Genomic DNA, 14,706 nt, shown 5'->3' on the forward strand with positions numbered 1-14,706 from the left:
TGAGAGCCAAGTATCAGCTTGAGTACCTAAAAGGGAGCGATCAACAGCCTCCAACAAAGCCCAGCAAAACATGCAAAGTATTTTACCTTTAGGTGGAAACAACAAACACGTTTGACCACTTCAGGCAAAAACACAGTGACGAGTAAAACCAGGATACAAAGGAGACGCTAGCAGCTGGTGAGATGCAACCAAAATGTAAACACATGACCAAACACCGCTGGAACCCTCGCTAGCTGCGCTCCATATCACAGGAGGAGCAAAGGGTGGATGGAAATGACTGACAAACAGGACTTTAAGCAGCTGGTTAAGAAGCTTCACCCAAGACAACATCCCAGGTAGAAACCCATTTTTAGTGTTATTATGAGACAATATTGTGCAGATCCTGCAAAAATAGAAGATTATTTTATTTTAGCTATTGTTAAATGTTAAGCAGCTACTGCTGCTGGCACCTGGTTCAATCAGACTCAAACTTCAGATTAAAGTGCAATCACTAAAAGTAGCTTATTGGGAAAAAAAGGATGCACATAAAGGCTGCTCTCTGGGAGCGTCAATAAAACGTGTGCTTCAACTGAGACCAGGCTGGAATATGCAGATTTGCTGGTAGGTGTTTCAGCTGGGATCCACTCTAATCTCTTTTCCACTAGAACCTCCTCAGCTGTTATGGCCGCTTTCCATTAAAACTGAGTAGCTCATGTGTGCGTGAGGTCATTATAGCAATGTGTCCAAAAGCCTGTGATGAGGCTGTGCGATATGACTAAAGTCTCATATCCCGATATAAGACATCTATCGCCCAATAACGATATAAATCACAGAAATGTAACATTTTCTGTAAACTCTGTGAATCTCGGGCAGCTCGACCTGCGTGAAGTGTTTCCAGCTGTGCGTCGTGTAGCTGAGTCGAGTTTTAACCGATGCATGAAACGATACATTTTTAGACATAAGTTGTAACAGCGCCGTTTCTTTGTGAGTATTTATTACACGGCGTGCTGCGGGGAAAAGCCTGTTCTAAAGTTTGAGTCTAAGCTTTATTTTTTAGCACCTGGCAGCTCTTTTTTAATTCTCATCCATAAATAATCTGCATCTTTCACGTGATTGGGTTTATTTTGAAAAGTCTCAACAGGATCTTGAGCTTTATTGTGAAAGGTTTATGTGGAACATAAACATGCGGACACGCGATGGTGTTACCGTCGTGGTTGCTAACCACAACGCATAAAAAACAGGCGCTTGTCCGTCCGTGGTGTGGTTATATTAAATATAAGAGAAAGAGAGAACTTTAAGAAATTAATATAACCACAGTGACATCAAAACCATGAACAAATGTTGCCGTAAACAGTTTATTTTGCGACACCACGAAACAAACGGTAGCGTAAAATGAAACGACAGACGTTTTTATATCGTCATCTGATATATATGGTTATATCAAACAGCCCTAGCCTGTGACATCTTTGTATGCAACACAAACACACAACAAAGCAGGAGCTCGAGGCGATGGTATACCTGCTGCTTGGACACAGTGTTGACTTTCTGCAGCTGTTTCCCTTGTTGCCGGGATTCAAAAATGGCGGTTCTGATTTCTGTAAAGAAGTCACTCTCATGAATCATCGACTGACGCTGCGTACTGGCCAATCGGTGGCATGCAGTCTCTTGAGGTCACATTTCTGGATCGCCTTGGAACCCCAGCTGAGTAGGCTGGTACTACCACCTAATGCAAACCCTGAAAAAACTGAGTTGAGCTGAGCAGAGCAGGTACTGAAAAAAAAAAAGAGCATACATGGCAGCTTTTATCTGCTTGCTTGGATTGGCAGAAAGAGGCTCCATTACTGACTGATCCCACTTTAAAGGTTTTCTGCAGGAACACAAATAATGTCAGAATGCTGCGTGGTGTTCGTAATCGGGGCAGGAAACAGCCACTTAAATTCACAAACTATTACACCACACAGTCTGGGACAAAAAACAAACACGGGTCACTACACAACAGCTAACTTCTACCTCCATAGCACAAGTATTCACAAAGTGCAATTCCATACAACATCTAGGCAATGTCGTACTCTAGTCCTCACCCCGACGGCTTTTAGGGGTGAATATGCTATTCAGGCAAATGCCAATTAGCAAAGATGTTATGAATGCAGCTTGCTAACCAAGATTGACAGCATTATCAAATTTAATTTTTAATATCTAATCTCACCCACTGGCCCAACAGTGACATTCAAAAATACAGGGGCCAAAACCATCGGCTCGTTTCATAGTGCCACGGCAGCTATGTCCATCTTTTATATACAGTCTGTGGTTCTGACACTAAGAAACAAACACATCCGTTTGTGTTTGAGACAAACAGCATGAATGTGTTATGCTGCTCATCAGACCACGTTATTTAAAGCTCTCTTCCTCATTTGCATTACATTTCTGTCAGCGTTGCATACTCTTCAGCAAAAACAGACTCTTCCACACTGTTTTTGGCTTGAGTGTGGCAAAGCTGCTCTGCTGCATATCCACCAGTCTGTTCTTTAAATGAAGATCCAGCACCTTTAATAAAGCCATCACGCCACCTGCTAACACAGCCTGCAGACAAGTTTAAATGTGTGTGCATGTGTGTGCACACTACTGATCCATGCATGCGGCCATCATAGAAGAAGGATACTGAACGAGCCAAGTTAATTATTACACTCCTGTCTGCTGACTCACACTCGCACTAACAACCTGTGCACACAACCTGACACGTGTGTGTGGTGCTCGGTGCATGAATGTGTTTGTTTTAGTAAACACGCTCACATGCACTCACATACAGCGCCAAAATAATAAAGACTAAAGGTACTACGAAAAATGTACCGAAATGGTAAACGTTTGGTTCACAGGTTTTACAGATACTGTACCGTTTGTTTCGCTCCTCCCGCTCACAGACAAATTCAAGTAGGAAGTCGGTGGGAAGGCGGGTTGGCTCAGACTCATTTAAAATGAGCCAAGCCTGTGCAGAAAGCAATGATCACCACAGTGTGTGTGCTGTTTTTCTTTCTCTTCGACTCTCTTCTATTTTGAACTAAAACCTGCGAGTCCAAATAAATCAGTTCAAATTCTCTGATACATGAACATGTTCTCCCTGTGGATGATAATGAGGGAGTTCTTTCTTTAACAGGTTCAATCTGCTCCTGTGATGTAGGTCTGATTGCTGCTCTGAATGAACTGCAGGTAAACACCACAGCATGTTATGCAAAGCCCACATGTCATCCACTCACATCATGCAACAATCACCTCCTCTTTCCTAATAATTGAAATATACGATCGCAGTCTGAAGCACTGATGCAGACACAGCTGGTAGTAGGTGTAGGTAGAGGTGGTGAGACAGCCTCCAAGTTCTATCACGATCACCAGCTTGCTGGCGTATCCTCCTGGTTGGACCTGACAGCGATTCCACCTCAGTGGATGAAACAAGTTTCCATCTTTAACGTGAACAATTTTCTTCCATATTGTGCACAAATCTTTGTGCTTTGTTGGAAGTTCTTGGAGTAGTTTAATAATTCATCAGAGCCGCTGCTGACTGACATGCATGGACTTGTCTGCTATCTGTTTGTGTTTGTGCATCCAGAGAACGTAAACACATGGTCACTCTGTAATTAATATATTGATAAGAAACTTTTATATCATGTAAAAGTTTATATTCAGTATTATGGATGAAATGATATGGAACAGCGCTAACTTGCAGTAGAAATTTCAATGCAGACACGACAGGTTTCAAAGAAGTGTTTCTCTGCTTCCTGCCATGAAATCTCCCAGTCTTTGCACCACTACAGGAAGGATGTGTACTATTCTTCCAGAGGATGTTCCTCCATTTGGTCTTTTCATGAAGAGCACTGTCAAACACAATGACCAAAACATCCTGATTCAGTTCATTCAGTACCCTGGCATTATGACTCTCAGCATTTCCATCCTCAGCACATTGGTCAATGGATGGAGAGACAGAGTGGCATGCTGATGCTGTCTTGAGGAGAAAAAGCCTTTGTCAAAGCTAAAGCTTAGAATGGTGAAACACACTGGTGCTATGTGTCAAAAGTTGAGGGAGTCTCATGTAAAAAGATATGCTTCTTGTATTACTACGAATGTGTGAAGTTGCAGTGTTTTATCTCTTGGTTTATTTGATAATAATTTATGCATATAGATATGTTTCATACCTTGTAAACATTTGACAGCTCCCATTCACTAACAGATCGGCAACTTAAAGAAGATGGAAACGTATAATCTGTGAACCCTCTCCTCGTATTTATCTGTTTAATGCAGACTTTTCCAACGGTAACATTAATATTATCGTTCATGTTTAGATACAAAATCATCCATCATGTTATCCACCTGCTGCTTACAGTCTCAGGTAAATTCTTGGATCCAGTGTTTAAAAACAGCCTCGACTATAACTGCTGTCTCTTTAAATATTATTGCAACACACTTTTAATATGCTTATAATGTGATTACTAACTCTACTATTAATCAGATTAAATAATAATCAATAATATTATTATTAAATAGAGTCTGATAGGTGGAACCACCATGTGGGTGGATCAGCTGACAGCAGGTTTACCAGCATTAGTGTAAATGTCAGTGACAAATGTGCCAACGCCAGGCTTTCAGACAGTAACGTGTCCACAGGAGGGGTTGTTTTCTGACACTGTCAAATTCAGTTGCTCAGTTTTTCCTCTTTCAAATCAAATAAAAACATTGATTTACATTAAAGGCTGTTATAATCAGATTGTTTAAAGTGAGTCTGATCATTTCCACCTCCATATTTTTTTACTTGGACTACACTAAAACGCTTGGCCTTTAGTCTGAAATAGCAGGATTGTTACTGACCCGTCCAGATCCAAAATACACACTGTACCTTTGTACTGGTAGCAGTGTAAACATTCTCTAGATGTTGAAGTGCAGATTTGTTTCATTCAGTTTGATTTATATAGTGTCAAATCAAAACAAGGGTTGCTTCAAAGTACTTTATACTGTAAGGTAAAGACTCTACAACTAGGGCTGAGCCATATCATACCGTTCACGGTAATACCAGTACAATGTTAGGCAACAATAAGAAAATAAAATATCGCAATAGAATATGAGTAAAACGCGCATGTTTTCATACGCACATGGCCGAAAAAGCATGGCGGCAACGGAGAATGAGAAGGGGGAAAGCCGATCGTTGAGTGAAACGGATGAACCAGAATTAGTTTGTAAAAATGGTGCAACTCCAGTGATGTGGAACTGGTTTGGTGTTTGTCCATCAGATACACAACAAAGCACTTTTTTTTTTGTACAATATGCAAGCGGGCCGTCTTTATTGCCGTATTTGTCGGACTAAGGTGCTCGTAAATCTGGGTCCAAGACTCTGTCCGCTTCATGTCCCAAAGTCAAACGAACACTGCAGCATCACAGTGTTGCTGCTTTACCAGGTGTAACTATGAAGTTTAACATCCAGGCATCCATGAAAACAGAATTTATTACATTTAACGGAGTTAGAAGTTAGCAGGAAGTTAGCGGAAGTTAGCTTGCTAGTTTTGCTAGTTACCTAAGCATGATATAGCATGTTCTGACTGAGAGATTTCTGAAAAAATTCAAACGTACAGCTCTGCTATCACTTCCAACATAAATGAAGACAGGAAACTAAACAGCAGTGACGTTTGTAGGGATACTGAAGTTGGGCTAGCTGGTATATAATGATGTGCTACGTGATCGCTAGCGACACAGCTATGTTAGCATAACATAAACAGTGAAGCTGCAGGATGAATGCTAACTTTTTTCCACTCGATAAAAGTTAACATGAAGGTTCCTGATGGTTAGAGACAAATGCAATCGCATGGCAGGATGCTGTAAACGGACCAAACTTCAGTCAGGAGAACAACTGAGATAATCCATCCACAATACGAGGTTAGTCATTAATATACTGCAACAACATGGGAATAGAGCAGCTGTGATAGAATCCAGCATTAATGAATCAATGGCACAGAAGTGGAGGAAGCAAGAAGAATGAGTTTAATAAAGTTTGATTTATCTGACTGCTTTGTTTCTTGTGCCTTATAATCCCGTGCACCTTATGGTCTGAAAAATACGTATTTGACTTTTTTATTTGGCACACTGCAGTTTAATGTTGCAAAGCACCTCTTTTTAACGTCAGTGGATATTATACATGGTTATGCTCAGGACATGTTCTTCCATCCCGTATAGTCAAGGATTGTTTTAATGCAATTGGACCTTGTTTATTGTCCATATTGAACTTTTCCTTGCTTTCTGGCTATGTACCTTCAGCTTTCAAACATGCTATAATTCAACCTGTTCTAAAAAAAAGGAACCTTGATCATAGTGATTTTGCCAACTATAGACCGATTTCTAAGCTTCCCTTCCTGGCTAAAATTCTTGAGAAGGTGGTCCTGCTTCAATTGCAGACCTTCCTGGATGAGAATAATATAAATGATAAATTTCAATCGGCCTTCAAACAACATCACAGCACTGAATCAGCGCTGCTTCGTGTTTTCAATGATCTTTTACTAATGGCTGACAATGGACGCCCCTCTGTCCTAGTGCTATTGGATCTTTCATCGGCATTTGACATGGTTGACCACAACATCCTATTGGCGAGACTAGAGCACACTGTAGGCATTAAGGGCGCTGCCTTGGATTGGTTTAAATCTTACCTCTCCAATCGGCTCTCTTCGGTACATTTGGCCACATCCTCTTCTTCGGCTGTACCTGTTTGCTGTGGTGTCCCCCAGGGATCTGTGTTAGGCCCTACCCTTTTCTCATTGTACATGCTTCCCTTAAGTGCTATCTTTGAGAAATACCACATTGCTTTTCACTATTATGCGGATGATATCCAGATCTATTTCGAGTTAAACGATGATCTTGCTCTGTCTTTGAATAGCTTTCGAGAATGCATGTGTGAGGTCAAGAAATGGCTTTTGGCAAATACTCTTATCCTTAATGATAAGAAAACCGAAATTATGATTTTTGGTAGTAATGCCCTTCGTGCCAAACTTCGGGATGCCTTTGGTTTTCTCACTAGTTCTTTCTCTGACACTGTCAGGAATCTGGGTGTCTTATTTGACAGCTCATTTAAACTTGATAAACAAGTGTCTGCTGTTGTCAGATCCAGTTTTTACCAGCTTCGCCTTATTTCTAAGACCAGGCACTATATCCCGTATAAAGACCTAGAAAAGCTCATCCACACCTTTGTAACGTCAAGGCTTGATTACTGCAATTCACTTTATTGTGGTCTCCACTCTTGCCTTTTACATAGATTACAGACAGTTCAGAATGCTGCAGCACGTATTCTAACTAAAACCAAGAAGTTTGCCCACATTACTCCTGTCCTTGCTGATCTGCACTGGTTGCCTGTCAAATATCGTATTCAATTTAAAATTTTGTTGTTTACTTTTAAAATTACCAATAACACTGCACCAAGCTATCTTAAGGAACTTTTAAACCCATATGCTCCTGCTAGGGCTTTAAGGTCATCCTCACAGTTACTGTTGGTTCAGCCCAGATCTCGACTGAAATCTAGAGGTGATCGATCGTTTGCTCTAGTTGCACCGGAGCTGTGGAACAATCTCCCGATTGGCATCCGGGCGTCTGATTCTATTCATTCTTTTAAATCACAGCTAAAAACATATCTTTTTAAACTTGCCTTTTCTACCAGTTAAATGCTGGCTTGCTTGCAGTGACCTATTGACCTATTTGGCTGCCCACTGCTTCACTGAGTGAATGGGTTAAATGCAGAGAGCAATTTCCCCACGGGGCTCAATAAAGTACAATAATGTACACACTTTCTTCTTCTTCTTCTTCTTCTATTGTATTGTATTGTATTAAATTCTCTGCTATCTTTCCATTATTGGTGTCTTTTATCATGGTGGTACAGTCTTACCTTGCTATAACCTATGTGCTGCAGTTTACTCTTATTGGTGGCTTTTATCTGTGAACATAATCCGTTACTCTTATGTATTTGATGTTAATGTGTGAACTGTTTTATTTTTTATTGTTTTATGTAAAGCACTTTGGTATGCCCAAGGCTTTTAAATGTGCTCTATAAATAAAGATTGTTGTTGTTATGCTCAGGACATGTCAGCCCATTTCTACTGGAAATGCCTTTTGGTTAAACTTTCAGTAAGGAATTTGCATTCGCACTGTTAAATGTTTATAAAGCTTTAATTGACATAAAAAACAGCTGCTTGTTTAAGTGAAAATAAATGGATGGTTTTTTTGCGCTAGTAAAGTTGTGGAATTGTATTTTGTCTCGCATCAATTACATCGTCAGTTATATCGTTATCGCAAAGTTTCAAATATATATCGTGATAAAATTTTTGGCCATATCGCCCTGCTCTATCTACAATAATACTGAGTAAATGCCCACCTCCTATGAACAAGCACCTGGCAACAGTGGGAAGAAAAAACTCCCTTTTAACAGGAAAAACCTCCAGAAGAACCACTCAGGGAGGGGCGGGGCCATCTGCTGTGATCAGCTGAGGGGAATAAACAGCACAAAAGACACACTGTGGAAAAGTGTCAGAGATGAATAATAATGATAAAATGCAAAGTGTTGCACAAACACAGAGAGTGGAAAGCAACAGTTGCACCTGGATCAAACGATACCTGCGAGTTTTATCACATCGGTTTTTCCCTCCGTTTCAGAGGTGATAAGAATGAAACCAATGAAATGTTGGCATGCTTCAGCTTCTACAAACTGTCAGGGTCCAACAAGTTGCAGTGTTGTTTTTGCCCTCCGGGGCTCAGCGCTCATTACGTGACTCACCAGCCGAATCATCTGAACACTTCTGAGCAGCACACCACAAACATCTGTTTCACAGACAGGATCTATTTTGACTGTTAAACATACAGAGAGCGTTTCACACACCTTCACAGCAGCAATGATTTAAGCTGCATGAACTTAACATGCATTGATCTGCTTATATCACTGACGTTAAACTTTCCGGCTCTCAGTGTCAACCACGTTATTACTTCCTCCTTGGCCTTTTTCAGTCCAACATTTCTGACCTCACACACACAAGACGACAAGCCAGCATGTGGTGAGTAGTCCTGAGGCAGAGGTCTTTTATCAGAGCATTTGCAGTCGGAGCCCCCGGTCCTGCCTGAGGACACGAGACCGGCTGAGTCTGGGACTTCTTTTAAATATCTTCTTAAAAGGTACTTTTATCAGACAGATGAATGATTTTATTTTACTTGAGGTTATTTTCGCCTGGATTGGTTTGATCTGTCTTAACATCTTCAGATTCTGTGAGCGTGCTTAAGCTATAGATTATAAAATGATCAGATCAAGGCATAAAACCTGTCACTGTTCTGACAGACAGCAAACACAACAGCAAACGCTAGTAAATAAATATAAAAATGATGCCTTCTGGAAACTGTCCAGCCTGAACCGCCTGCTGCTAAATACTCTCCAGGAGAAGGGCAATGCATCTCAAATGGCTCTATTGTCTTCCCCGAATGAACTCAGCGTTTCTGTCTTCCTTCTGTGAACAGACACAAGCACACACACTCACTGTGCTCGTGCTGGATGATGTGCTGCGCCATGCGAATCGTTTTCACCGAGAGCATCACCCAGCCGATCCTCACCTGCGCTGACGATCAGCTCCCAGACCGACTCCCTCTGTGCCACATGCCGAGCTGTGTATCTGACCTCTGCCCCAGTTCCCCGATCAATCTCAGGTCACGAAGCATTAGAGCGCTTGAAGATTAGTCACTACAGCCCTCACAGCAGATCAATGAAACCAAGAAGAGCACATTCACAAGGAGGCTCGCGCTGTTTATCTTAGCACTTGGCTCAAATGAGTCATCATCACCATCACACATTATTTGTTATTAAAGCCAGCAGGAGCCGCTCACTCAGGGGCCAGCATCTTCATCGCTGTCTGTGTCTAATTCATAGCGCTGCTTTGAAGCTAAGCTAGGCTGTGGATCGCTTTTTGATCATTTTTCTATTATCACTGTAACAACGTCGAGCTTAGAATAAGGCGCCGTTTTACTTCATAAAACCATTAACGCTGACACTGTTCAGAGAACTGCAGTCAGCTTTCTAACTTGTGCTCAGTCAAAACTGTGACACAAACACAAGACTGTTCAGAAACATATTTGGCAGTGAAGTTACAGCTGGGTGACCAACTTCCTCCATGTTGGCCCTTACAGTAAAAGGAAATGCTAGCTGCACAGTTTGATGTGTGCCACGGATCACATTAACTAGTCTTAACAAGTCGTTTGGGGAGCTGGTCAGATCACCGCAGACAGTTTAGAAGGTGAACACAGAAATGCCAAAAAGCAGCACTTTTTTAATGGCCACACAGTCAAATACCTGTGGTTTAACAGCACTGCTGAGAAAACAGTGGTTGGCCGTGACCTTTGGAAACACCTTCCAGAGCCTCAAACTTTGATTTTGTATCATTCTGAATAAAAAGTTGTGATTTTTTTGTAGAGCTGGGCAGAGCATAAACGAGTAAATAAATAACTGCAATCACGGGCATAACTTCATGGCTATTACAAATGTTAGGCAAATATGTTTATGGTTTGTGTGTCTGTGTGCTTCATGTGTCTGACAGAAAGAGAAGAAGACACCCAACGTATCGGAATACTGAAATGCTATCGCTCTTAAAACCCCTGTATTAGTCTGGCCCAACATCGCCAGCTTTAACCAGCATTCCCAACCCTGGTCCAAAACACCCATGACTGACATGTAATCAGCCAATAAATGTCCACCCCTCCCTCCTCACATGGCAAGCAGCTTTAGGCTTCCTAACTGGACATCACTAACCAGTGGGTGACATCTTGATGGCTACACACATACTTAGCTAGTCTGCAGGTATCTGCTGATGGTTTCTAATGTTAGCTGATAATGGGAGGATTTAGTTGGCAGGCTTCACATTCACAGGCACCACTGACAATTCTGGGTAACGACTTGTGACTGACACACAATAAGCCCATCTCTGATAATTCTTCCTCACTCTAATGACGACCACTTAATGTTCCACCTGACCGTAACTTTTGGATTCACCTGTTCATCGCATATTGGAATCAAACCTTTGAATGCATCTTTTTCATTCATTACAAACATTCAATACTGAAGACTGAACAGTAACACCAGAGGAACAGTTTGTAACATCAATGCAGCTCAATTAATGTCATCATTTATTATTATTAGGGCAAATTATTGCTCCTGTCACTTATAATTCAAAGATAACTTTACCAAGACAGATGTGGGCATTTATTTGAGTCTTGCTTCTAGAGCGACTGCAAAAGTAACCAAACAAACACGTTTTATTTGAGCTTCACATTCACTTAAACCTGCTCCACGTTTAGTCTGATCATTTTTCTTGGAAGGAGCTGACCTCTGGTTTTCGTTAATCTTGTAAAGTTTCGATGAGGTAACGAACACGGTGTGTGTTCATCGCCTCTGCGATCATTTGACTCTCCCTCGGATTGAGGAGCACCTTGGCATAACGCTAACTGGCCCACATCAGTTATGCTTCGTGTAGTACCAGCTGACTGTAATACTACGTTTCTAGCGATCAATGAACCCTGTTTGATTACCACTGCCCCCCGTCCTAACCTCTCCGCTGTACCCTGCTGTAAACAGCCGTGCGTCAGCGTCACCGCAGCAGCGGAGCGGCTCTGCGCTCTTACCTCCGAACAGATGAGGCGAAAGGTGTGCTGGTAATGATCCAATCAACAGCCGGGGAACTTCTTGCCCTCCGCCCGAGCGCTCCCTGTCCGCCGCCTCCTCTGGGCTGCTGCCGCCGGACTCCGGGGAGCTGTAGCCCCCGCCGCTGTTGGGAATGTTAATGCCAGAGTGGGGTCTTAAACTCGAGCCCCCAACAGACCTGGCCCTGGCTCCGATCTGCTGGCTGGTGCTGGGTCCGGAGGCTCCGGACGCACCGTGGTACCTCGCCCCCCGGGCGGCAGTCCTGCCAGCGCTGCTGCCGGACGTGCTGGAGGGCAGGTCCGAGCCGGAGTAGGCTCTGGTCCGTCCGTTAGCAGCTGGGTTAGCAGTGGGGCTGCTCTGCTTTGCCCCCATGTTAACCTCTGATTCGGCTATGAAATATTAACGAGGCGCTGTGCGAGCTCGCTGCGGGACAGTACGCCAGATTTCCGCCCGAGGCAGATGGCTTTACAGGACACAGGTCCTGGAAGAAGAGAAAAGCACACCAAACTCCGCGTCGCTACGATACCATCGAGAATCGACAACTGCCAGTTGGTGAAAAGTTAAAGCGGCCGCGCGTGACCAAAGCTGGGGATGTGCGGAAAAGTTTAGCAGACGTCACCATTGTATTCCGTCAGTAACGGTTCTAGAGGCTGAGCTGCAGGTGAGAACGTGGGTCCTTCCTTGTGCGCTGAGCCGCTCCTGGTGACCCGCTGTGCTCCGGCCGCTGGGTCGTCCTCAGTACCCCCTCCGCCATGGCTCCCGAGCCGCGTGAAGCAGTGAAGAGTGGCGCTCCTCACACCCCCCTGCCTCACAACACATTGCTCAGTAGAAGGAAGTGATGGAGGAGAAAGTCCTGCACTGAACCGTTTTAGCGGCGGCGGCAAGGAGACTTGCTGCGCAGGCTAGCTGCCAAGCTAGGCAGGCTCACGGGGACTTCCGCCCAGAAGTTTCAAAATAAAGCCTCTGCCGAGTTTAACTCCCCACTGCACATCACAGAGGCACCAGGCACCAAAGCCTCTTTAGCAGTAGTTTAATGTTATTAAATAGCCACAAAGTGGCAATTTATGCATTTAAATAAGTAAGCACAAATAATAATATACATTTCAGGTATCTCAAATAAAAGTACTTCTTATTCAGAATCACACAAGTTATGTTATAATGACTGATTAGTTAATGTAAAACTCTAATGTTGATTTTACATGCTGTATGTACTTCTGAGTAGCGTTATCTGTAACACTATAGACTGAGTGTATCAAAAAGAATCATCCGATTTCAAGAGGTGCTTACATACAGAACTTACAACGTCCGCAAGCGCTCGATGCCCCTCTGGACACACAGCATATGTCCAAACTTAGAACTTTTGAGAGCATGTCAGGAGTCACTGCAGCCACCGCTGTTGTTATGCTACCTACCGGCAACCACGTGAAACTCACAGATCCCCTCTTTCTCAAAGAACATATTTAGATTCATCAGTGGAATTAAAGTTATATTTCACAACTGGTCCTTTCCATCCTCATCTCTTGGTTTGGGGCAAACTAACAGGAACTCACTAGAAGCAGAGAATCCTGAAGTTCATCAGAGATGACGGCAGATGATGGCATTTTTTCAGAGATAGAGTCAGAGTGCAACAAAATGAGAGTTTTGCCTACTTTTGTAACCTGCTTAAATGGGCATGTGGCACGTGTCAGTGATATAGCAGTTTTTTTAAAGTGACCCCTTTGGGGTTAACATATTCTTATTCAAATGAAAGTTTAGATAATGCTTCGACAGGTTTGTTTCTAGAAAAACTGCAAGAGTAACCAATACCCCCAGGTTTTATCCAAGCTTTGTATTTATTTTTAAGTATTTACTTTGAAGATGAACACTAATAGAGTGATACTTGGAAAAAAAATAAAACAAATATTTCTGCTTGAAATGTTACTTTCCTCATTATCTATTTCCAAGTTTCTTATGTTTATGACTCAGTAATTCAGTTAAATAAGCCAGGGTTGTATTTTATTAGACTGAATTCTAGACAAAGACATGAATTTTGATATGTGGCAAGTTGAAGCGTTTACTGTTTATTTCACACTGAGCCTTGTTTTCACACCAAACAACTCATCTTCATGTCACTTGCAATGTGTGCTATAATGCAGAGAAAGTAAAATATGCAACGTAGCTCTAAAGCATATACTCGCCTTTCCAGCACGTCACACATAAAGCCTGAAAGACCCTTAAATTACATTACATTACAATCTAGTTAGTAACATACAACATATTAAGCACACATTTAATGTGAATATAGTGTTGCCTTCTGTAAGAGTCATGTACACTCTGCACTTACAGTTTCACATCACATAATGAAATTGTTGTGATTTCTGCCTGATGCCTGACCCTTCATTGATCCTGGATGAAGGGGCGTAGCTGCCTTTTGTGTCAGGTGTGCACTAGGCCTGATCAGATTCACCCAACTAGATCACTGGGACTCCATAATCTGGTTTTAGAACTGAAGAATCCTCTTCAATGAGAGGTGAAATGTGTTCACAAGTGAAAGGAAGCCCGGTTTACAACATTCAGAAAATAAGTGCTACAGTTTTGGTGAGTGAAATTCTAGAATTTTACTGGCCGGTTACTTAAGCTGCATCCACATTGGAAGTGATGAGACACTTGGTGGTTCTTTGTGTCCGGGGATGGGCGTCCAGGTACACACCGGCTCACTCCTTGGCGGCCGCTTATCGGGGCCTGGAGCCTGGGGCTCGCTCGGGCCACTTCGGAGGTGGGGTGCCCCCGGCCCCTCGGCCTGGGGCTCGGTCACTCAGGCACGGCTGGCTGCCGGCGGAGCTCACGGGCGCGTCACTGCAACTCCCCCTGGCTTCTGCTCCGCGGCTGCTGAGTGAGCCCTCATCTGGGGCTCTCCTCAGCTCTTTCTGGGACAGTGGCGCGGCTGCCCCTCTGTTGGTCTTCCTTGGTCTCTTGTATTCTGGGGGCCTCTGGATGTCTGGAGTTTTGATCTCCTCCATACCTGCTTCATGCCCTGGAGGACGGGGCTGTGGCCCCCCCAC

The 14,706-nt window shown here is 43.1% G+C and overlaps 1 protein-coding gene across 2 annotated transcripts in view; it reads right to left on the bottom strand.

The window, feature by feature from the left end:
• znrf2b (zinc and ring finger 2b) overlaps positions 1 to 12,593 on the bottom strand; it is a 50,861-nt gene extending 38,268 nt beyond the window's left edge. The window contains exon 1 of one of the 2 annotated variants that reach the window (XR_014922943.1): positions 11,647 to 12,593. Coding sequence is in view for 1 of the 2 variants with exons in the window: in XM_085472874.1 (XP_085329000.1) it covers positions 11,647 to 12,037 (391 nt within the window). In the remaining variant the exon portion in view is untranslated. The remainder of the gene's footprint in view (positions 1 to 11,646) is intronic. The other variant, XM_085472874.1, reaches the window with a different exon arrangement.
• Between the last annotated feature and the right edge of the window lie 2,113 nt (positions 12,594 to 14,706).

The sequence above is a fragment of the Copadichromis virginalis genome, linkage group LG11, assembly GCF_057382275.1.
Source record: "Copadichromis virginalis isolate Kocher_CV1m ecotype Utaka linkage group LG11, C_Virginalis_male_GT1.1, whole genome shotgun sequence".
Taxonomy (NCBI): Eukaryota; Metazoa; Chordata; class Actinopteri; order Cichliformes; family Cichlidae; genus Copadichromis; species Copadichromis virginalis.